At 15.5% G+C, this 25,981-nt stretch overlaps 1 protein-coding gene across 1 annotated transcript; it reads right to left on the bottom strand.

Moving 5' to 3' along the window:
- Positions 1–6,306: 6,306 nt before the first annotated feature.
- On the bottom strand, positions 6,307–25,942 carry BO66DRAFT_475551 (spliceosome associated protein; the record flags this gene model as incomplete). Its single annotated transcript, XM_025653246.1, has 6 exons — positions 6,307–6,315; positions 16,004–16,062; positions 23,036–24,653; positions 24,713–24,758; positions 25,596–25,804; positions 25,904–25,942. The coding sequence occupies 6 exons, from the start codon at positions 25,940–25,942 to the stop codon at positions 6,307–6,309; spliced, it is 1,980 nt and encodes a 659-aa protein (XP_025498644.1).
- Positions 25,943–25,981: the final 39 nt, after the last annotated feature.

Here is a 25,981-nt window from a genome sequence, read left to right as displayed (position 1 = left end):
TATTAATTCTAATTTTATTATTTATTTATAATAATTATTTACTGTTTTTCTAGTATACTTTATTTAATTATATAAAAATATATTATATAGATTTTATAATTTTTAGATTTTTGATATTCATATTACTTTATCTAAATATATAGTTCTAGTAGTATTTTAATATATAAAATAATCTTTTTTTATTTATTATTATTTATATAAAAAATATTTTTTTATTATAACTAATATTCAAATAAATATATATATTAACTGGTATTATAACTAGTTTATTTATATATATTTAATAATAGTTTTTTTATTAGTTTTGGATTATTTATTATATATAGTAGTATTTTGTTAAATTTTATTTAAATATATAAAATAGATATATTTATTTATATTTTATTTTAATTATAAAACTACTATAGTACTAAATAGCTGAGTAATTTATATATATATATTTTTTTAAATTATAATCTTTACTAAATATTTTAAAATATATTTTTATTATAAGTTTCTAGTCTATATATTTTTATATATTATATTTTATAAATAGTTTAATTTCTAGTTTTTCTTTTAGAAAACTGCTGGCTTATGGGTATAGATTTAAGTATTTTTATAATTTTTTTATTTTAATTAAATAAAGATTTAAGAATTATTTAGAATTTAAAAATAATATAACTTTTTGTATATATTATTTTATTATAAGATTTTTAGTTTATTATTAGGAACTACTTGATGCAGTAGACACGCTGATTAGGTAAGACAAGTAAGATAGTTAAAAACAGTCTTTTATTAATTTTAAGACTAATTTTTAAGAAATCTTCTTCTCTAAAAAATCTTAGGATAATATATTATATAAAAAAAAGTAAATAATATAATAATATAAATACCTGAATTAAAAATCTAATAAAGTTATATTAATTTAAAAGTAGACTATTATAATAATAAATATTATATAATAATTATATATTTTTATTAAGCCGGGTTATTTAATATAATAATATAATTATAAATAGCTTTATTATTTATTTTAAATAGATATTCCTATTAGTAGTATTTTCTAAATAGTAGAGTTTAGTATTATAATAATAAAAAAACTATTTAGTAGATTATATATTATATAAATAAAAGATTTTAAAATAGTAAATAAAATATATATTTTATCAATAATCTAACCAGAATCTAATATAAAATATATATATAAATAAGAAAAATTAATATATTTTTATTTATTTTTATATTTTAATTTTTTATTCAATTTTTTTTATATTTTTTTTATCATTTATTTAATATCTATTTATTAATTTATTTTTTTAAAATTCTTATTTTTATTATTTTTTAATATAATTTTTATAACTACTTACTGTTATTTAGCTAATATATTTATTATATCTAAGATTTTTTTATTTTTATTATTTAAAAACTAGTATTAAAAAATTTAATATTATTAATATAGAAATTTTTATATGTAACTATATTTTTAATACTATAATATTTATAGTATATAAATAATATTCTAATAAAATACAATTTATTATTAAATATATTTTAACAGCTTTTTAATATATTTATTAAATTAATAGAAATTAAATTTTAATTAATATATTAGAAAATATTTTTAAATTATTATAGATTTTTAATTAGAATTAGGAGTTTTTTATTAACTATACTATTTTTAATTAGAATCTAAATTAAAATCTCGTATTCTATATTTAAATTAGCTATTTAATTATATATTATAATATCAATATTTAAATATATCTAATATAATAATTTAATATAGATTTAGTTATTTTTTTATATTTAAAAATAAGATATTTTTTATTATTATTTTTTATTTTTTATAGCTTTAAATAGTTTATTAAATATTATTTATAATTTTTTTTAGAATCTATTTATTATATTTATTTAGCTAATCTATTTATTTAATTAAAAAATATTATCTATTTTTAATATTTTTAATCTTAAACTTTTTTTTTAAATTTAGAAAATATAGTTAGTTTTATAAATCTATATTAGATTTTTATTATTTTAATAATAATATATAAAAGATATTATAAATTTAATTGTAGTAGTTAAATAAAAAAATTTAATATATTTATTTTTTAATAGCTGTTAGAATTTTTAAAAATCTAATATATTAAAAAAATAGTTTTTAAAAAAAGATTTTAATTTTTAAAATCTTAATTAATAGCTTTATTAAATCTTTTTTTTAAAAGTTTTTAGCTAATATTTTCTATTATAATATTTGTTTTATATTTTATTAGTTTTTTAGTAGTAGTTTTATAGGTTTTTTTATAATATAACTAGTTTATTAATTTAATTTTAAATTATAAAAATCTTTCTCTAAAAAGTATTAGTTTTAATATAAGAATAAAAATTAAATAAATAGTTTATAAAAGTTTTTAAAAAAATAGCTAGTAGTTAAATTTAAAATATTATCATAAATAAATTAAATAAAAGATAATAAAATAGATTAATTTAGTTAATTTTTATTAATAAAATATTAAAAATATTATTCAAAAATCTAATTTATTTTTTTAATTTAATTATTAGTCTAAGATTAAAATATTATTAATAAATAGAATTTAATTTAAATATAATATATAATTTAGAATTAAAATTTATTAATAAAAAAAATCTTTATTTAAAATTATATTTTAAAATAATTTAAACTAAAGTTTAATCTGTTTATAAAAAAGTTTAGTAAGTTTTAAAGCAGTTATAATATATAAAATAAATAAAAATTAATATTATTTTATAAATTTATTAATAATAATAAAAATTAAATCTAAAATACTTTTTTTATTATAATAGAAAACAGATCTATAATAAAGTTTATAAATAGTTTAATAAAAAATTAGTTAGAAATTAGTAGTAATTTAAATTTATTATATAATTTATATTTAATAAATATAACGTTTTAATATATAAAGTATTTTCTCATATATATAAAGATTTATTTAATAATTTTTTTTTTAAAAAGAACTTTTATTTTTAATCATTTAAAATAATCTATTAGCTAATTATTATAATAAAAATATAATAAATATTATTAAAGATTTCTTTTATAAGAATATATAAATAATATTTATATATAATAAAATTATTTTTTAAAATAGTAAGTTTTTAATAATATATTTTTATATTTTTATCTTAGATTTTTTTAATTAGAAAATGTAATTTTTTATTAATTTTAAAATAAGATAAATTTTTATTTTTATATACTTAGAATATTATAAATATATTAATATATTTATTATAAAATAAGCTTATTTTAATAATTTTAAAATATAATATATTTTTATATTTATATATTTAGAATATTATTAATATATTAATATATAGATTATAAAATATTTTTATTTTAATAATTTAATTAACTATTTTTATATTAGTTTTTTAGTTTTTTTAATTTTATTAAAAGCTTAAATTTAATATTATATTAATTTTAGAATTTTCATATTAAATTGAATTTCTAAGTTTTTTTTTTATTTTTAATAATAGATTAATAAAATTATATTTATTAGATTAATATTAAATAATAAAATTATAATTATTACAATATATATATTATTAAATTTAATAACTGTTTAGCTTCGGTTATTTTATAAAAATCTAAAAATTTTAATAATTTAAAAAACTTTTAATAATATATAATAGTTTTTAAAATATTAATATTAATATTTAAATAAATAAATAATAATAAAAAGTTTTTAATCTAAGATTAAATAATAAGTTTTAGTATTATTAAATTTTTTTAATTAAAATATAATAAAATAGTCTATTTTATAATTATCTAGCTAGAATAATATTTTTATTATATTTTATTAAAAAATATTTATTTTTATTTAGATCTTTTATTAAAAGTTAAAATATTTTAATAAAAATATAGTTTTAAAATTATAAAAAAGCTATTAGAATATTATTATTTTTTTATTAATTAATATTGTTTTTCTAGGCTTTTTTCTATTTTAAATATTTTTTAAAAAAAGATTAATAATAATGTAATTAAAAAATAATTTTTAATAAAATATTAATAAAAATTATAAGATTCTAAAAATATTTAGATCTTATAATATATAATTAGTATTAGTTATATAAGAATATTAGATATTTTTTAGAAATCTATTAATATATTATATAAAAACATAATATATTTTAAAAATTTAATATAATCTTAGTAAAAAATATATTTTAATAATTTAATGTAAAAATCTACTTTTTATAAATATTTTAATATTTAATATAAATAAAAAATATAAAAAGAATAATTCTTTAAAAAAATAAAAATATTATTTAAATAAATAATACAGAAAATATTTAATATATTATAAAGAATTAAATAAATATAATTTTAAAATATAATTAAAATATTAACTAATTTAAATAATATTATTAAATATTTAAAATATTTATAATAAATTTAGAAAGCTATTTTATATTTATTTTTTTATTTAATATAAATTTTATAATAAATATTTTAAATATTAAGTTTTAAAAAGGATTTAGCTTCTATAATTCTATTTAAAATTTCTAAAATTAAAAATTAAAAATAATAATTTTTAATTAAAATCTTATTAAATTTTTTATAATTTATATATAATTAAAGGTCTTTATTTTTCTTAGTATAAAAAAATAAGAATTTTTATAAAACTTTTAGAAAACTAAATTTATTTTAACTAAATATTTTTATTAATATAATAATAAAAGAATTAAAATTTAACTTAAAATAAAAAATAAATAGATTTATATAATAAGATTTTATTATTTTTTAGATTAATAATATAGTCTAACAGCCTATAAAAAAAGTTGTTAAAAATAATTAATAAAAAAATATATTTATAAAATTATAAAGTTTAAAAAATAATATAATTTTATTAGATTTAATTTATAAATAATTTAATAAGATTTTATTTTCTAATAACTAGATATTTTTTAGAAGTTTAATAATAGTATAAATATAAATAAGATTTTTATAAGTTTTTATAAATTTATAAAATAATAAAATTTTTAATTTTTAGATTTTATACTACTACTATTAATTTTATATAAATAAATAAATATATAGATTTTTTAAAATAATTATTAAAAATAGAATAGAATTGTTAAAAAATCTAAATTATAATTAATAATTATATAATATTTTATAAATAATTATATAGTTTTTTTTTAATTAATAATAATAATAAAAATCCTTTATATATTATAAATATTTATAATAAAATAATTAATTATAATAATTTATAAAACTATAAAATAAGTTAAATTTAAATAAAATTATTAAATAAAATTATTAAATAAACTAATAATTAAAAAAATTAATTTTAATATATAAATCCAAGTTTATATAAATTTTAAGTATATTTTTAAAATAAATAAATATATTAAAATAAATAGTAGTTTCTACTTTAAAGTAGTTTATTAAAAATATAAAAGAATTTTTAATTATTATTTTTTTTATTAGTTTTGGTTTAGTTTTATTTTTATTTTTATAAAAGTATTAATTAGCTAAATAATATTTACTATTATATTTATAATAATAAAAAATTTTCTTTTTTTAATTTTCTTAATTTTTTTTATTTTATAAGAATTTTAATAAAAAAAACTTATTAGTTAACTATAAAAATTTAGATTTTCTAAAAATCTTATATAAATAGTTTTTTTATTTTTTTAAATCTCATTTTTTTTAATTTGATATATTCTAATAATAGATAGTAATAAATATTATTTTTTTTTAAAAATCTAATAGTTCTAGTATATATTTATAAATATATCAACTAAATTTTAATATTAGTTTTAAAAAAAAATTAAGATATATTTATTATTTTATTTAGACTTAAAGTAATATTTTAAAATATCTAAATAAAAACAAAACTTTTTTAAATTTTAATTATTTTAGTAATAAATCTATTTAAGCTGTTTTATAATATTAGATTATATAATAACTATATTCTAAATAAAAAAAAGTTTATTAAATAAAATAATTTTATAGTTTTTTAATATTTTAATAGTTTTTTAAAGATTTTTTATTAATAAATTAGTATTATTTTTATTAATAAATAAAATCTAAGTAGTTAACTATAGCTAAATTTTTTTAATTTTTTATATAATATTTTTAAAAAACTTTTTCAAAAATATATTATAAATTATAAATTTATTCTATTTTTTATTATAGACTAAATTAAAAAAATAAAAGTTTTCTTAAATTTAATTTTTTTTATATTTAGAAGATAAAATTAAATTAGTATAATATTAATATAATTTTATTAAAAATTTAATATTATTATATTTTATTTATAATATTTAAATCTATTTTTTTAATCATTTTAACTATTTTAATTAGTAAATAGTAGCTTATACTTTTTAAATATTTATTTAAATTAAATAATATAATTTAGAAATAGATAAAGTATTTTAAAATAATTTTAATAAAAGTTTATTTAATAATATATTATTTTTTTTAAATAATTAAAAAAAAGAATTAGAAATTATTAGAAATTATTTAATATAGTAGATATACTAATTAAATAAAATAATTAAAATAATTAAAAATAATTTTTTATTAATTTTAAAACTAATTTTAGAAAATCTTCTTCTCTAAAAAATCCTAGAATAATATATTATATAAAAAGAAAAGTAAGTAATATAATAATATAAATATCTAAATTAAAAGTCTGATAAATCTATATTAATCTAAAAACAGATTATTATAATAGTAGGTATAGACTGCTGTACCGGTAGGTATTATATAATATTTATATAATTTAAGTTTTTTTTATAATTTTATTTATATTTAGTATTTTATATTATCTAAAAGTATATTTATATTATTTTTAGATAATTTAATATTTATATTAATTATTTTTTATAAAGATTATTTTTATTTTTTTTATTATTTAGTATAGTCTTATAGTAGTTCTCTATTTCTAATAGAAGATTAAGTTAGATTAATTAATAATTATTATTTATAATTATTATAATATTAGATTTTGATATACAAATATTAATTTAAATATACTATAAGTAATATAAAGTATTTTATCAACTATTTTTTCAAAAATTTTTATATATATTAGATTTTTTTTATTAGAATAGTTCGAACTATAAGAATAACTGGAAATATAATATATTATATAAAATATAAAATTATTATATATATTAAACTAACTATTAAGATTTATTATACTAATTTTTTATAATTTAAATAAATATTATATATATTATATATTATATTTTAAATGAGATTATAATTTATAGTACAGTTTAAGACTGTACTATATATTATATATACATACTACTACTATACAGCGGCCTGGGCTGTGGCCTAAGACCGCAGTTTGGTTGCACGGTCTGATAATTTTTATTTTTTTAATTATAATAATTAAATTATTTTTTTTATTTTAATAGTTTTTTTTATTAATATATTTTTTATTTTAATATTTATTATAATTCTTTCTCCGGCTATTGTATTTAGCGATCTTATTTTATTATTAGAATATTTAATATTTTAAATATTATGAAAAAACTAATAATATAATATACTTTTAAAACTTAAATATATTATTTTATAGATTAGAATTAAAATGTTTTTAAATTATATATAATTAATTATATATATAATTAATATAGACTATTTGAATATATAATAAGATTTTTTAAATAAAAATACTAATTGATTAGTTAGTATAAATATTTTTATATAAATATATAATCTTATTAAAACAGCAGACTATATTATATATATTAAAATAAAATTATTATATTAACTTATAAAATTAATTATTTTTTAAGCTAAAAATACAAATTAATTATTTTTCATAATTAATAATCTTAGAGTAATACTACTATAATATTATATTAATAAAATATATCTCAATATTTATTTTTATTATAGCTTTTTTTTATAATTAATATTATTGTAGAAATAGTTAATAAATAAATAAATATTTTAATAATATATTTTCTAAACTATTTATATTTTTATAGGAGCCGGCTATTAGATGATTAAAAAAATAATTAGACCAGAAGTAACTAATCATATTAGTTTTCTATTAATATAAATATTTAAAAAAATTGGATATAAAATCTTGACTATTATATTTATTATTATATTTAGAATCTAAAAAATCCTTATTTTTATTTTTATTTTTATTATAATAATATTTACTATTACTACTACAGTTACTATTATAGCTATATTAATATTAATAGTTTAAAAAAATAAAAAAATTATTATTATTATTTTTATTATTTTAATTAGAATTATTAAAATTATTTTTAAATTAATATAAATAATATTTTTGGAATATTTATTATTTTTAATGTTTTAATATTTATTAGCAAAATATTTATTATTTTTTATTTTTTAATATACAAAATATTTTTTATTTTTAGTTTCTTAATATTTTTTAATTTTTCTAAATATCTTATATTTTACGGTAGAAGAGAATTATTATAATAATAAATACTAATACTAAAGTATTTATTAATATATTTTATAATATTTTTTTTATTAAAATATTTATTAATATTTATAGAGTGTCTGGTCTTTTATTAGCTGAGCAGCTTACCGCCTTCGGCCGGTAGTTAGATAGGTATTCAGATAGCTTAAATCTATTTTTTTTTATATTTTTTTTTAAATTATAAATTTTTTTTTGTTTTTTATTCTTTCTTTCCTTAGAGTATTAACTTTATTAATATTTTATTAAGAAATCTTATATTTATTAAATTTATATTATTTAAAATATTTTTTCTATTTTTTTAATTTTTAGATTTTTATATATATTAAGTAGTACTACAGCCAGCTGATTAGTAGCTAGAATATTTTTAATATATACTAAAAATATTAAATTAAAAAACTATTTTAGAAAATAAAAATACTATTATCTAATATTATATATAATATTAAAAAAATATAAAGTCTTTTTTAATAAGCTGCTAGACTTTCTACCGGTACTATTAATACTTTTTATAAATAAATAAAAATAGAATATTTAGTTATATAATATTAAAATAAGTCTCCGCTTTTATTATATAAAAGATTTTATTAATAGAATTTTATTATAGTTAGTTTTAGACGAGAAATATTTTAATATATAAAAATAATAGTTGATTTTAATTAAAAAATAGCTTATAAACTTAATATTAAAAAATATATTTAAAAAATATTTAAATTAGTTTTTAAAGCTTAAGTACACCGACGAGATATTTATTACTATCTATAAAATTATTTATGAAAAAATATATTTGAAAAATAAATTATAATTATTAGTTTTGTAACTGTAAAGTGTTTATAATATATAAAATTATTTTAATTTATTAATATATTTTAATATAAATATTCGGACGCCCGGGCTTTTAACTATAAAATTAATATTTATACTACTATTCTTCTTTTTTTATATTATTAGAAAAATAATTTTTTTTTATAAATAATAATATATAAAAATAATATTAGTAGGAATAATAATAATTCTTATAATAATATTAAACCTTTTAATCGAATTATTTACTTTAAAAATATTATTAAAAAATAAAAAATAAATACTAGTTATATAAATACAGCCCTACAGGCGCTTAAAAAAACAATAAATTAAAAAATATAATTTTAGTAAATATATTAAAAAAAATAGAAGAATAATATTATATAATTATTAAAAAAGCTAGCAGATAGTTAATCTAATGATTAATTTATTTAAATTTAAAAATTATTTTTATATAAAAAAAATAATAAATATATTTTTTATAATAGATATAAATATAGTATTAATTTATACTTTTATTTTTATTTAAATATATATTTTTAGAAATAGAAACTGTAGATTTATATATAATATTATAAGTTTTTTATTATAAAAGAAAATCTTATAGTTATTATATATTTTTATTATATTAATATATTTATTAGTATAGCTGTTACTAAAAAACCTAATAAAAAAACTATTTAATTATATAAATATAGAATTCTGGTTCTGGATATATATTAATACCGGATTTTAATTCTTTTATTAAATATAAGATATAGATATTTAAAAAGATATATTAATATATTAACTTTTTTAATAATTATAATAAAATTAAAAAATATAAAAAAATTAAATTATATTTTAATATTAAAAAATTAAATTATATTTTAATATTAAAAATAATAAAGCTGTTAAATTAATTATAAAAATAAAATACAGCCCCGATATTTTATGTAATTTATTATTAGTAAAAAAAATATTTAATAATTATAATATTATCTAGTATATTAAGAATTATAAAATTAAAGATCTTAATATTAGTTATATTATTAGATATATATAAAATAGTAAAATATTTATTATTAAAATATATAATAATAATAAATTATTTAAATATTTTTAATTTATTACTATTAATTTATATTTTTTATATTATTATTTAAACTATATAAATAAGCTGAAATTAATTATTATAATAAAAAATATTAATAATAAAATAATTAGTAAGCCAGAGTTTGAATATAAGACTTATAATACTAAAAAAATATATAAAAAAATATTATAAAAATTAATAATTAAAAAATAAAGTTTATAAGATATTTAAAATTATAATACTTAGTATTTAAAGTTTATAAAATTTAAAAATAAAAAATATTATTTAATTTTTATTAATTTATTTACTAACTACGTAAACATCTGCTTATTAAAAAGTCTTAAAAATAAAACTAGTAATATATTAATTATATTTAATAAGTAATATAAAAATATTACTAATTAATATATTATAGAATAATATTTTAATAATAATTATAAATTTATAAAATTTAAAAAATAATATAAATCTAAAAATATTATATATTTTATATTAGCTTTATATTATTATTATTAGAATATTTATATAAAATAATATAAATAGTATATTATATTAACAGCTAGAATTATACTATTTAATATCGGTTTATTAGAATATTTTTAGTTAGAAATAGTTAAAATAGCAGCTTATATTATTAATTATCTGGTTTTATTAAATAAAAAGTTATTATTAATCTTAAAATAGTATATATATTTTAATATTAAATCTAATACTATACTAATTAAGTATTTTCATATATATAATTATAAAATTTATATTCTAATTAATTTTAATAATTCTTAATATATTAAAAAATATAAACTTAAATTATAAATATAAAGCAGTTATTTTATTAGCTATAAAAATAACTATAATTATATATTCTAAATTTATAAATATAAATCTAAAAAAGTTATATATTTTAGTAGTATTAAGTTTTTTAAATAATATATATATAATAATAATTATAATAATAGTATTAAAAATATTTTTATATATTCTTCTACTAGTTTTTTCTTACTATTAGAAAACTAAGATATTATCTGGTCTAAATTATTAGAAAATAATAATAAATCTAGTATTAATATAATTAATTATATATAAATAATAAATAGCTTTGTTAAATATTATTAATTTATTAATTTATAAGTAAATTTAAATCTAGATTTTATTTTCTTACTGCTTTTTAAAACATTTTATATATATAACTATAAAAAAAACTATTATAAATACTTTTTAAAATATATAAAAAAATAATAATAAAAGAATTTCTTTAATTTATAAATAAAAAAATTATTTTTTAAATTCTAACAACAGGAGTTTATCCGGAAGTATTATTAATAATATTAAATATTAAAATAATTTTCTTTAAATAAAAAAATTTAATTATTTTTTTAAATAAGAATTATCTTTATTTTTATTATATATTATAAATATTTAGTTTTAAGATTTTAAATAAGAACTATTTCTACTATTTTTATATATTAAAAAAAATAAAATTGAATATTATAAATAAGAATTATTTTATTTTTTAGATAATAAATAATCCCGCTTTGCTTATAGATATATTATAGTAATCCTAATATTATAAATTATCATTATTAGATATTATTATATATAAGATTTTATTAAATTTTATTATTATAATATATATATTAGTAATAGTTAATAATACTAATTTATAAATTTTATTATATAATCTAATATATATATATTTAAGTATTAAAATTAATATATTAATTATTTATATATAATATTTATATATATTTAATTTAAATAATAATTTTTAAGAAATATTTAATAAATATATAATGATCTAAAACTATTACAGCTGGTAAGATTTTTATAATAAATATAATTAAAAATATAAAAAAATATTTTAGGATTATATTAAAAAAAATAAGTTTTATAATTTTATAAAATATATTATTATTATACTATTAAAAAATCTACTGCCGGAGCTGCTATATATATTAATAATAAATATAAACTTATATAATACTAATATTTTATTAAAACTATATTGAATTATAATTCTAAAAATATTTTAAAAATTAAAATAAATAGTAGCTAATATAACTATTAAGATTTTATAATATGTAATACTTATAGACTTTAATTTTAAATTAATTAAAATATCTAACTAATATTATATATTATTTAAAAAAATATATAGATAATTAATACTAAATTTAAATAAAAATACTATTTTTATAAAAATTATAGATTCTAGCTGTTACGGATATTAGATTATTTAAATAAAAATATACTATATAAATAGTCTGATTTTAAAAAGATATTTTAAGTATATAATATAATATTTATATATATTAATAAAGTCTTAATTTTAAAGATTTATAATATTATTAAAATATTTTTTTAATAGCTGAATTAGTTAAAAATAATAGAAACTAAATATAATAAATAATAAAAAAAATATATTTAATTTTATTAACCGGCTGTTTAACGCCTGTGTTCTTTTTAATAAATAAATATATATTATAAAAACTAATAATAGCAGCTGGATATAATATTTTAAAATATATTAAATAATATATAAAAATTATTAATAGTTTAATTTTAATTTTAAAAATAATTATATTTTAATTTTAAATAATATTATTTTAAAGCTTATAATTACTACTATTATACTTTTACAGCTATAGTATATCTAGTATAATATTATTATAATATATTTTAATACTAAATTCTAAGAATAATTTATATATATATATTAACTAATAGATTTTTATAAATTATTTAATAAGATTTAGTATTTGAAAAAAATTTTATATAGTTTTAAATAAGCAGTATTTTTCTAGAATAAAATAATTAATAAAATATTTTATATATTTAGTTTTAAACTATTCGAATAAAATACTTATATTTGTATTTATAAAAAAATAATTTTATTTTTATACATAAATAACTTTTTTTATTATACTTAATATAGTAGAAATTAAAGCTATATTATATAAGCTTAAAAAATTATATAATTAAAATATTTTAGTAAGCTAATATAATTTCTAAATAATAAATTACTAAGATTATAATATTAAAATAATAATTATTAGTTAATAAATTTATATTAATAAACTTTTTATAGATTATAGTATAACTAATTATTATATAAAAAAGACTTTTATAAACTCTAAATATTAAAATATATTATATAAAAATCTTAATCTTATTAATATAAACTAATATAAAAAAATACTAAAAGAATTAAATTAGCTAGTAATAAGAATATATATTAATATTAAATATATTATATACTAATTTTAATATTAAGTAGTCTTTTTATAATTAATTAATAAAAATATTATTGAATATATTTTATATTATTTTAAAAATTCTATATTTAATATTATATATAACTATAATTATAGTAAATAATTTAAGATCTATATTAATATTTTATATATAAATAATAATAATATAAAATCTATAAAAACCTATATTATTATATATATAAAATTATTAATATTATAATTTATATATAAATAAATGGTTTTAGTAACTTTATTTATACTAGCTAAATATATAATATTTTATAAAATATTTTATAAAACTATTTTTCTATATAAATCTGCTATAAAACTGGGTTTATTTATTAATAAAAAAATAATTAGATATATAAATTCTAATAATATAGTTAATTTTATATATATATTTATAGTTCCGAAATTAATATACCAAATTAATATTAGAATATATTATATAAAAAATATATATTAAAATAGTAAAATAGATTTTTAGTATATTAATATAAAAAAATCTTATAAACAGTCTTACTAAGCTGCTTTTTATAGCAGATTTTATATTATTTAAATACTTATTTGAATAAATAATTTAAATATTATTTATATTATTTTATATATTTAATAATATTATTATATAAAAAATTAATTATATTTTCTATAATTATTCTACCGGTGATAGTTATTAATTTTATTTTATATAATTATTCCGGTATTTTAATACAAAAAAAATAGTTTATTTTTTTATTATAATAATTTTATATAGTTTAAATAATTCTAAAGTATTTAAATCTTACAGTAAGCTAAAAAAGTATATAAAATATCTGATTTTTTATTAGTTAAGCAGCTTATCGTCTTCGGCCGGTAGTTAGATAGATGTTTAGATAGCTTGAATCTATCTTTTTTTATGCTCTTCTTAATATTAGTAAAATAAGTATTAATATTCTTATTAATAATATAAATCTTAGCTTATAAGCTAAAAATTAAAATATATAGATTTTTTTAAAGAATTTTAATAAAGTATTTAAAAATCGGTAATAATAATTAGATTTATTAAATTATATAATATTTAAATAAAATTATTAAATAGTTTTTTACGAAAATTAATATATTTAAAATTTATTATTCTTCAAATATTAGTTTAGTAGTAATATATAGTTATTATAAGTATAATCAGTAATATATATATAAAGTTAGATAAATAAAACTAATTTAATATTTTTAAAGTAAATAATTAAGTAAAATTAAAAATAAATACTATAATATTTAACATAATTAATAGAAAAAATATAAATATTTTAATAAATTAGATATTTTAGTTTAAAATCTAAAATTTAATTTATATTTATCTTACTAAGTATAATAGTCAGAAAGATCCGATATATAATATATTAGATATAAAAACTTAAAAATAGTTTTATTTAAAAATAATTAATCTATAAATTAATTAGATAACTACTAAAAATTATAATTTTAAAATAGATTAGTAGTATATAATTATATATATTTAGTATATTAAAAGGTATTATTATTAAATTAATAAATAAAGTTATACTATATATATAGCTAAAAAGTTTATAACTAATATATTAATTTAGTAAAATATTTTTATTTATTTAAAACATAAAAAGTTATATAAAATAAAATTAATATTTATTATTTAGTCTCCTTAGTATTTATCTAAGATATTTAAAAAAAATTAAAAAATTATTTATAAATAAAAAAGATAATTTTTATTTAGTATAATTAATAAAATAATACTATTTTTTATAATATTTTAATAATATATAAATTAAACAACCGAATACCTGTTATATACAGAAAATCTTATTCATAATAAAAGAATAAAATATAAGAAATATAAAAATAATAAAAAATAAAGTTAAAAAATAAAAATAATAATTTTTAATCTTTTTAAAATAAATAAAAGCTTTGGTATAGTTAATTAAAGAAGATAAATAATATAAAATATATAAAAAAAGTTTTAATATAATTAAAATAATAAAAAATTATATATAATAAAAATACATAAAATTAAGTAGAACTGTCTTTTATTCTTAATAAAAAAATCTTAGAGCAGATATTAAAATAAAAAATACTAATATATTAATTAATAAACATCTATAAATAAAAATTAGATATAAAAAGAATAAATAAATATTTAGTTTTCCAAAAACGTTTAAGAATAATATATTTTAATATATTTATATATTACAAAGCGGATAGATATATAAATTATAATATTAAAAAAATAGAAAACTATAATTTTTTAAATATATTATAAAATTTAAAATAGTTAAATATATATAAAGAATATACTACTAACTGTAAATTATTTATATATAATAAAAATAAATATATAAAAGTTATTTATTTAATAAAGAGTCTAAAAGACCAAAAAACTAAGTATATTATTTATAGTAAGCTATAAATACTAATACTGCAGACGCGATATGGGAAGGCACGAAGGTCTTGATATACTGAGCCGCAGAGGCGGCGGCTATAGATATACTAATTAGATAAAATAATTAAAATAATTAAAAAATAATCTTTTATTAATTTTAAAACTAATTTTTAAGCAATCTTTTTTTTTAAAAAATCTTAGAATAATATATTATATAAAAAAGAGAAATAAGTAATATAATAATATAAATATCTGGATTAAAAATCTGATAAATCTATATTAATCTTTAAGCAGGCTGCTATAATAGTAGGTATAAGCTGCTATAGCGGTAGGCATTGTATAATACTATTAGATTAGACTATTTTTAAATTTATAAATAAGATATAGCTTAAAAAACTATAATAAAATTAGAAATAAATATATAGTTAAAAAGACTATAGATTATATATAAAATAGTTAAAAATAATAATTAGATTATGAAAAAATTGATTAAATAAGCTAAATAGATTAAATAAATCTGTTAAGGAGCAGGCTGGCGTCTGGTTCTTAGTCTGACTAGGTGGTAGAAATAATAGTACTAGCTAGAAGAATCTCTATAATAGTCTTTTTAGATTCTTTACTAGCTACTAGATTAGATTATTCTTAGATTTATAAATAAAATATAGCTCGAAGAGCTATAAACAGGATTAGAAATAAATAAAAAATTAAAAAATTCTATATATTATATATAAAATAATTAAAAAGAATAATAAAATTACTAGAATTAAAAAATAAAATAAATATATTAAATTTATACTATAATAGTATATTTTTTTAAAGCTAAGCTTTGTTAAAATATAGATTATAGCTTATTAGAATAGTAGTAGTAGAAGTTTTTAATTATTTAATAAATATTTTTTAAATATTAAACTAATTTAGTAGTCGGATTTAGATATTTAATTTATTTTATAATATATATTAATTAAAAATATCTATATTTTTTATAATTCTATATAAAATTAAAAATATCTTTAATTTTTTATTCTTTTAAACTATTAACTTTTATATATAATAATAGAGGTTAATATTAGTCTAAAACCAATTCTTTACTAATAAAAATAAACAGACTAGTATTAAATATAGAATATATTTTTATACTAAAAAATGAAATTAATTAATAAATATATAAACTAATAATTTTTTTAATTTTATATAATTTTAAAATATTTTAGTTAAGTTTCTTACTAGATTTTAATATCTTAATATTATAAATATTTAATTATATTTTTTAATTTTTTCTAAATTATCTTACTAACTTACATTATTAGTTTATTTATTTTATATAGCAGATTTAAACAGTAGATATTTTTATTTTAATAAATTTAATAATAATTTATATTTTTATAATAAACTAATCTGTATTTTTAGCAGCTAGACTATTTAAAATAATAATAAATTTAAAATTTATATAAAAATAAAATTTATAATTTATAAAAAATAAAATAATCTTAATAATATTAGAATAAATTATATTTAGTATAAATTTAACTAAAAGAAGCTACTAGCTTTAATTATTTTATAAATAATTTATATAAATTTAAAAATATTATTTAAATATTATATTAATTTTTTTAGTCTGGCCGTCAGTTTCTAAATAATATACTATAAAAATTTATTAATAATATTAAATTATTAAATCAGATATTTTTAAAACTTAAAAATAAACTAAAATTCTTAGTTTAAAAAAATAAATTAAAGTAGACTATATAATTTTTATATATATTAAATATATATTATTATAACAGCAGCAGTATTAGCAGTTAAATTATAAAAAATTAAATATTTTATTTTTATTAAATAATTAATAATTATTAAAATAATATTATAGTTTTAGCTTTTAAATAAATATATAATAAAGTCTATAAATATATCTTATTATATTTATTTAAATACTAATAAAAATTTTAGAATTTTTTATTTTACTTTTTTAAATAAAATTATTTTTTAATAAATATAATAGTTTTTTATTTATTATTTTATATATTAATAAATATTAGGCTAGTAGTATTCTTAAACTAGAAATTTATATATATAGACTTTTTTAAAATATTTAAAAATAAATTTATTATAAATTAATCTAGTTAAATTAGTTTTAATCTATTTATTATTAGATATTTATAATTAATTCTTATAAAATAAGAAGCTTTTTCTTTTTTTATATAATATTAATAATACATCTAAATAATAGTTTTTATTAATAATTAGAACTTTTAGTATTTCTTTAATTTATTTATTTTTTTTATATATAATATAGAAAGATTTTTATATTTCGAATAGGAGGTATAAGTCTTATTTATTTTGAAATATTATATTTTTTTAAATATATAAAATAAATACTAATTTTATTTTTAATATATTTTTTATATTTTTTTCCAAAATTATTCTTTTTATTATTTTTACTCTCTGGTAGGATCGGGAATAGTATTAATAAATAAATAAAATTAATATTTTTTTATTTTAAAATTATTTAATTTTAATATAATAAATACTTATTCTTCTTTTTTAAAAAATTATCTAATCTTCTAGTCAGACTATCGGGCTTAATTATATATTTTCCGGATTTATAAATAATCTTAAAATTAAAATATAATAGAAATTCGGACTACTAAATCTGTCGACAGTTGAAAAGCTTAATAGATATAGAATATTTTAAATTATAGTAGTTAGTAATAATTTAAATTAGAAATAATATTTCTTCTAACTTAAAATACTATTTTTTAAAATAATAAATAATAATAAGTAGTTTTTTATTATAAATCTTATAATTATATTTAATAGAGATATATTTTTTAAAAAAATATATAATAAAATATAATATTCTATTATTATTATACTAAAATAAAACTTTTTTTAATATATAATTAAAAGTATCGGTTTTCAGAATAATATTATAAATCTAATTAAATAATTAAAAAACTAATACTTTAATAAAAATATTCTTAAACTTATTAAATATTTTTTAATAATTTATAATTTATATAAATAAAACTTCTTTTTTTATTAGATATATAAGCAGAGCAGTTAATTTTAAAAAATTATAAATAAATTAATAATAAAAATTACTAAAATCTAAAAAAACTTATATATTAATTATATAAATTAGAATAGACTATTTAGCTATAATTTTAATCTTTTTTAAATTTATATAAAATTTATTATAATTTATAATCAGATCTAAAAACTTAGTTTTAAATATAATAAACTTATATTTAAATAATTTAGTATAAAATCCTATTTTCTTTAACTTTTATAAAATATAATAAATATATTCGGAGTATTTTTTATAAATATAACTATAAATTAGAATATTATTTAAATAAACAGTATAAAATATATTAAAATAATTTTTTAAAGTATTATTAATATATTATTAGAATATAGCAGAGGCCCTAGTTAGCCTAAATAATATTATAAATATTTTATATAATTCTAAATAGATTTAAAATATAATAAAATATTTTTAACTTTTTTTAATTCTAATATTATTAAATATATTAATAATATTGATCTTTATAAAATACTTTATTTTTTTAGATTATTTCGAATTTCTTTTATAAGTAGAAACAGATATTTATTTTTTATAAAAATAATATTTAAAATATAATAATTAATATAAAATCTTAGGTCTTCTCCGAGCTTCTTTATAAATAGTACTAAAAAGATAACTAATAATAAATTAAAATAAATAAAATCTTTTTTTAGATTTTCTCAAAACTATTCTTTTAAAACTTATAATTTATTCCGGAATATTTTATATAAAAGGCTAAACAGCGGGTTTTTTTTATTTTTTAAAATAATAATATAATTATATTCTTAGTATAATAATAGCTTCTCAGCCTTCTTAAAAAAATATTCTTAAAATTTTTAAATTTTTTAAATAAAATTAGTTCTTCCGACTTACTAATAAACTTTAAAATTTTATTAATCTAATTTATTATTATTATAAATATCAGGTAATTATAGTATATATAAATAATATATATAACTAATAAAATTAAATAAATATTTTTTTATTAAAACTTCTAAAAATATAATATTCTTAGAATAGACTTTTATTAATTTATTATATAATATTCTAATTTTCTAAAATCTTAATAGAATATTATAATAATTCTAGTAGTACTAGCTAATAAACTAAACTATATATATAAACCAACTAATATAAAAATTATAGATTTTTAATTATAAAAAACTAAAAATAATTAAATAGTAAATAAAATAAATAATTAAAAAAAGTATATTTTTTTAATATAATTATAAATTTTTAAAATTATATAAATATAATAGATAATACAGCTCGATTCTTTTTATTAGCTGTTAAATTTTATAATTATTTTATAAAGTTTTAAAAAATATAATAATAATTAGTAGGCTTCGGCCCAGCTTCGATTTATTATTCTTAAAATAAAATATCCGGTATTAATTATTATATAAATTAGGATTTTTATATTCTCGGGATTTAGAATAATAGAAATAACTATTAAATTAATTTTTTAAAGTTTTTTTTTAATAGAAATTTTTTTAAGTACAGCTTTTAAAATAGTATATAATTATATTAGAAAGTTAGCTTATTAATAATTTAAAATAAACTTATTCTTTTTAGTTGCTTACTTAAATTAAATAAATAGAAATATTCAAACTATATTAAATAATAGAATTATAAAATTTAAAAAATCTAAAAATAAGATTATTTATTAAAAACTATTTTTATAAAACAGCAGAAAGATAAGCAGTATTTTAAAAATAAATAAATATAAAAATTAAATAATAATAAATATAAAAAATAGATATAAAAATTTAAAGATAAAAAATAAATAAATATAGTTTATAATATTTTTATATTAGACTTAAGATAATTTTTAATAAAATAATAATCTAATTTATAATAAAAATATTTATAATATTTATAATAGTTAGTTTTTTAATAAAGAGACCAGCAGTATATAATAAATAGATTTATAAGATTATATTTAAAAATAATAAATCTTTATAAATAATTTTTATTTTAGAATTTAAATTAATTTTTTAGATTATAAAATATTAAATTAATAAAAAATCTTTAGAATTAATTACAGGCTTCGATATTATACTATAAACAGTAGTTATTAAGAATTTAAAAAAAATAAACTAAATTATAATAGTCTTTCCTAAAAAAAATATTAATTAAAAATATATTTTTAAGATTTTTAGTAATATAATTTTTAAATATAAAAAAAAGAGTGTTTAGATGTATATATACTTTTTAAACTAAATATTTAAACTTAGTAAAAAATATTATAAAATTATAAGATTTTTATTTTAGTTAATATAGTTTATTATATATAGTTTTAGTATAATCAGAGTTACTAAAAAAATATTTAAATAATTAAAATATTAATAAAATTATTTAAATTATATTTTTTATTTTTAATATAAAATTAAACTTAAATATATAATATTTTATTTAAGCAGTTAATTATGTATAATTTTTAGATAGTAGTAGTCGTATATTAATGAATATTTATATTTATTTTTTTTTAATTTAAAGAATAAATTAGTAAAAGTTAGAATAGTTGCTTTTAAACTTATTAAAATTAGATAAATATTTTAAAAAAATAAAAATAAAAAACTCGGAATTAATTAATATAATTACTTCTACTAAAACAGCTGTAGTATTTTTAGTAATAAATATAAATTATAAAATATATATAAAAATACTTACTATAGAAATAATAATTTAAATAATTTTAATATATTTATATTAAATTTAATCTTTTTTTATAGTAATTTTATAGATAGTAGTAACTTTAAATAATAATTAGATTATTTTAACTTTTTTCTACTAAATCTAGTTAGATTAGAATATAAATAAAATCTTTTTTGAAAGAAGCTGGTTTTAGATCTCTATAATATATATATAAATTTAATTATAATAATTATATTATTTTTTAAAATATTTACTAATATATTAAATAAATTCTTTTAGATTATTCAGTATAGCCGGGGGTTATAGAATTACTAGTATTTTATTAGAATTATTATTTTTAAAAATAAAAACTATATAATATTAAAAAGTAGACTAGCATCTAATTCTTAATTTAATTAAATAATAGAAATAATAATACTAGCTGGAAGAATCTTTATAATAATTTTTCTAAATTTTTTATTAGTTACTAAATTAGATTATTCTTAGATTTATAAATAAAATATAATTCGAAGAGCTATAAGTAGAATTAGAAATAAATAGAAAATTAAGAAATTCTATATATTATATATAGAATAGTTAAAAAAAACAGCAAGATTGCTGGGATTAAGAGGTAAAATAGGTGTATTAGGTCTGCACTGTGACAAAATTAAATAGATTAAATAGGTCAAATAGATAGATTAGGTAGAATAGATATATTAGATCTATACTATAACAGTTGTTTTTATATACTAAAAAATTATTTTTATTAGTTAATATAAGGTTTTTTACAATTATATCAAGTATTATTTCTAAATTAATTCTTATATATTATATCCAATTATTATCTAACAAATTATTTTATAAAATATAAGTAATAGGATTATAAAGCCTAAAATAATAAAATAAGATAATAACTAAATTTTTTTATATAATTTAAAATATTGATATATTATTTAAAAATATTATTATTTATCTTTTTAATCTATAAGACAGCTATTAATTTTATAAAGAAATTGCAGCCGGCTTGCTTGATTATTAAATGATTAATATCTGAGGCTTGCTATATAGATTTCTCCTCGCGATAACCGCGAAGATTGCAATGGCTGGTTTGGGCCCTTACACAGCCGAAGCTCAGCAAAAAAGTATAGTATCTCACATCTATGGTCTAGGAAAAGGCCTAGTTGATTCACCTAACAGTAAAAACACAGAGAGTTCAGGACAGCTTAACATCTAATTCCAGCAACTGATAAGAGCACCCGGTCGACAACAGCAGAACTCGCGATGGTGGAACAATGATGGAGTCGGCTTCAGTCACCTTGCTCTTATGGCCTGACTAAGTACTAGAATGTACCTTCTATCTCTTACGTTTCTCATCCTCCTTTCTCAGCCTTTTACGACTCTCATGAGCAATCATGTCACTCAAGTCCTCCTGGAAATTCCAACCAGGGTCCATGTCGCGATGCTTCTGTGACTCGTAGAGTTTCTTGATATCAGCCTGCCCCATTCCGTCTCCCGTTTGCAAAGCATCTGGGTCAAAAGAAACATCGACATCACCCGGCTTTTTCCGCTTTCTGGTGCTGTCATCAGATCCCAGAACCGGTAGGCTGTCCGAAGTCTTGTGAAGATCATAGACTCTATCCGCCCCAAAAAATCCCTGGACATGAGCCTGCCTCTCTGGGATAATCTGGAAGGCGCTTCTCTGGGCCGCGGATTCCTCTGTTTGAGTTCCTCGATAATGCTTCCGCACGTCGAACTCACCAGCAATGCTTTCAGGGCCGCCTGTCTCCGTTGGAACAGCGGATGTCAACCCACTGGGCGTCTCCAAACCACTAGGAGTTTGCATTCCCGTGTCCACATCCTCATCACCATCCCCAACACTGCTAGCTGCGTCTTCTTCATCGTCATCGCTCTCATCGTCACTTAACTCCGGTGCCTGCAATTCGCCCCAAAGATCCTTCTCCACAGGCTCACCCTGCTGGACAGCCTGCTGAGGCTGTAGAACACCGAAGATGTCACCACCGTAGAGGGGCCTATTATGCTCATCGACCGGAGGCTTTCCATACCCACCCGGGTGATATCCCCACATCGCGCCTGGAGGCGGGGGAGCGTTCAGACCTGGTATTTTGAGAGCAGGATAGGACGGAGGCGGACCATACCGTTGTTGATTGATCAACCATGGAGGTGGGGCACCCGGGGGCATATTCAAAGCCTCTTTTAACTCAGCACTAAGCTCTCCAGGCCGAAGATGTCTTAGATTAGTCTCATATTCCTTGCCCTCGTAGTAGACCTCCCCGTAACGTGTGAGTTCTGGCTTTGTTTGAAATCGAAAAAATGCTTCATAGAGCTTCTGGTAATCGATATCCAACCTTCCCATCTTCGGCTGAACCCTCTCTCTTTGCTTTTGTTTTAAAGTCGCCTGCTCTTGCTTCTCTAAAGCAGCATCACGCATCTCAGATATCCCCGTTTCCTGAATGAACTTCGGCAATGCAAATGGAGCCTTTTCAACTCCTCGTTTCGAGGATAAATATTCTCGCTTCAATGACCAGTGCGCTGGTACAGGCACAACGTTTCGATGCGATTTGAGGTGAACAAGCAGCCTTGGATCGGGCGCTGATGTGTCTGTCCATTCGACAATCTCTGGCTTTCGAACCATTGCCTTCAATTCGGCGACAGAAAGTTTGTTCAACTCCTTCCGTTTTCGTCTTGACAAAATAGGCTCTTTCGCCTCTTCGTCCGGGATTTCATTATCGTCGTCGAAATAAATAATAGGTCTGGGAAGCTCCTTTGTTTCCGATCTTCCATCCTCGGAGTCTTCAAATTTGCCAATGACATCCTTATACAAATGCCATAGTGAATCATCTCTCTCCGAAGCTATGATACTTTGGAAGTTTTGCGAAATAACTTCGGGTCCAGGGAGCGAAGGGTCGTCATGGCCCGCGGATTGCCCATTAGGCGTGCCGCGGATAATCTCGGTCGAATTAGCCTGTACAAAGCGCGGATCAATTGACAATGTCGTTGCTAGGCTTTGAATCGAAAACGTACCTGAGACTTCAGAGCTTTCTTCTTTGCTCTTCTCAGCTGATTTTTACTGGCTTTCATAGCTGGCTGTCAGTATGATTAGAACACCGGTTGTTCTTCTCTTGGCTTCGCAATAACCTGCTAAGGGATGCAACCGATAAGCTAGAAAAGCTGTGTGAATTGCGTAGTATTGGTAGGTAGGTCAATAGGCTAGGTTCTCGTGCTTAGGAGTAGGGCGGCGAGGAAGTTGCGTGGTCCGCAAGTGTTCCAGCCACTAACGCAATTCGAATCACGTGGCATTCTCACTCTCGGATAAGAGGTAGTCTAGCTAGGGATTCTAATTGTACGCTTAATGCAAATGTTCTTGGGGACTACGAGACATCGGTACCCTTTGCAAAGACCAGATATGATTTGGGATCTCAAGCCGCAATTTTCTGCGCTGCGTCAAAACTTCAGATGTACGGGGTTTGTGATTGAAAGTGTGATTGACTGTGATTGACCCATTGAACATCTATTGTCGACTACATAGACCCCCAGAGGCCCGATGTTTGTGATTTGGGTCTCTTCAGTGTTTTGTCCAGTAATCAAGCACACATGCAATAATTTACAATAAACCGGGCTCGGAACGATGCCATGCCTATTCCACGGCAGGAGGTAAACAGGATGTCTCAATTCCAATGATCTAGACGTGCAGTCTGCGATATGTGCTAATGGTAGACTATTTCTTCTTCTTGGCGGACCGCGATTCTATGGTTTTGAATGAGATCGTGTCTCTCGCATATTGCAGCCATCAAGTTGGTAAGACTTACCTGCGGCGGTTCTCTTTTTCTTTGGTCTACCTTTCCCTCGTAACTTGGCACTGTTGACACCGGTAAGAATGGTTCCAGAGGATTGTCAGGGAACATACATCTGGATGGCTTCTTCCCGATCATCTTCCCCTTCATCAAACATTGTCAAGCCCAGGGGCTTGTATGTGGCTTGCAAATCTCGGAAAGAGACGGTTTTCTTGGGATACCATGCCGAAAGACTGGGACCGCGCAGTCTTTGACGTAGGACCTTGTTTCCCAGGCGTAGCCTCTCCGGATTGAAGTTTAGTGAGAAGATCCGGCACTGGACCTGCCGAGAGGTGAGTTGAAGTCCACAACGAGTATGATGAGGGCTAGGAAAGAAGCAAATATCTTTGGCACAATTTATATCTTCCCTGAATCAACGTACCTTTGCCAGCTCTAATACTCGGCTGTATTGGGTGGCCATCTCTGGGCAATCGGGCAATAGCCACTGAGATGGAGTTAC

This window comes from Aspergillus aculeatinus, assembly GCF_003184765.1.
Source record: "Aspergillus aculeatinus CBS 121060 unplaced genomic scaffold BO66scaffold_73, whole genome shotgun sequence".
NCBI classification, from domain to species: domain Eukaryota; kingdom Fungi; phylum Ascomycota; class Eurotiomycetes; order Eurotiales; family Aspergillaceae; genus Aspergillus; species Aspergillus aculeatinus.
This window is presented reverse-complemented; position numbering and strand designations above follow the sequence as displayed.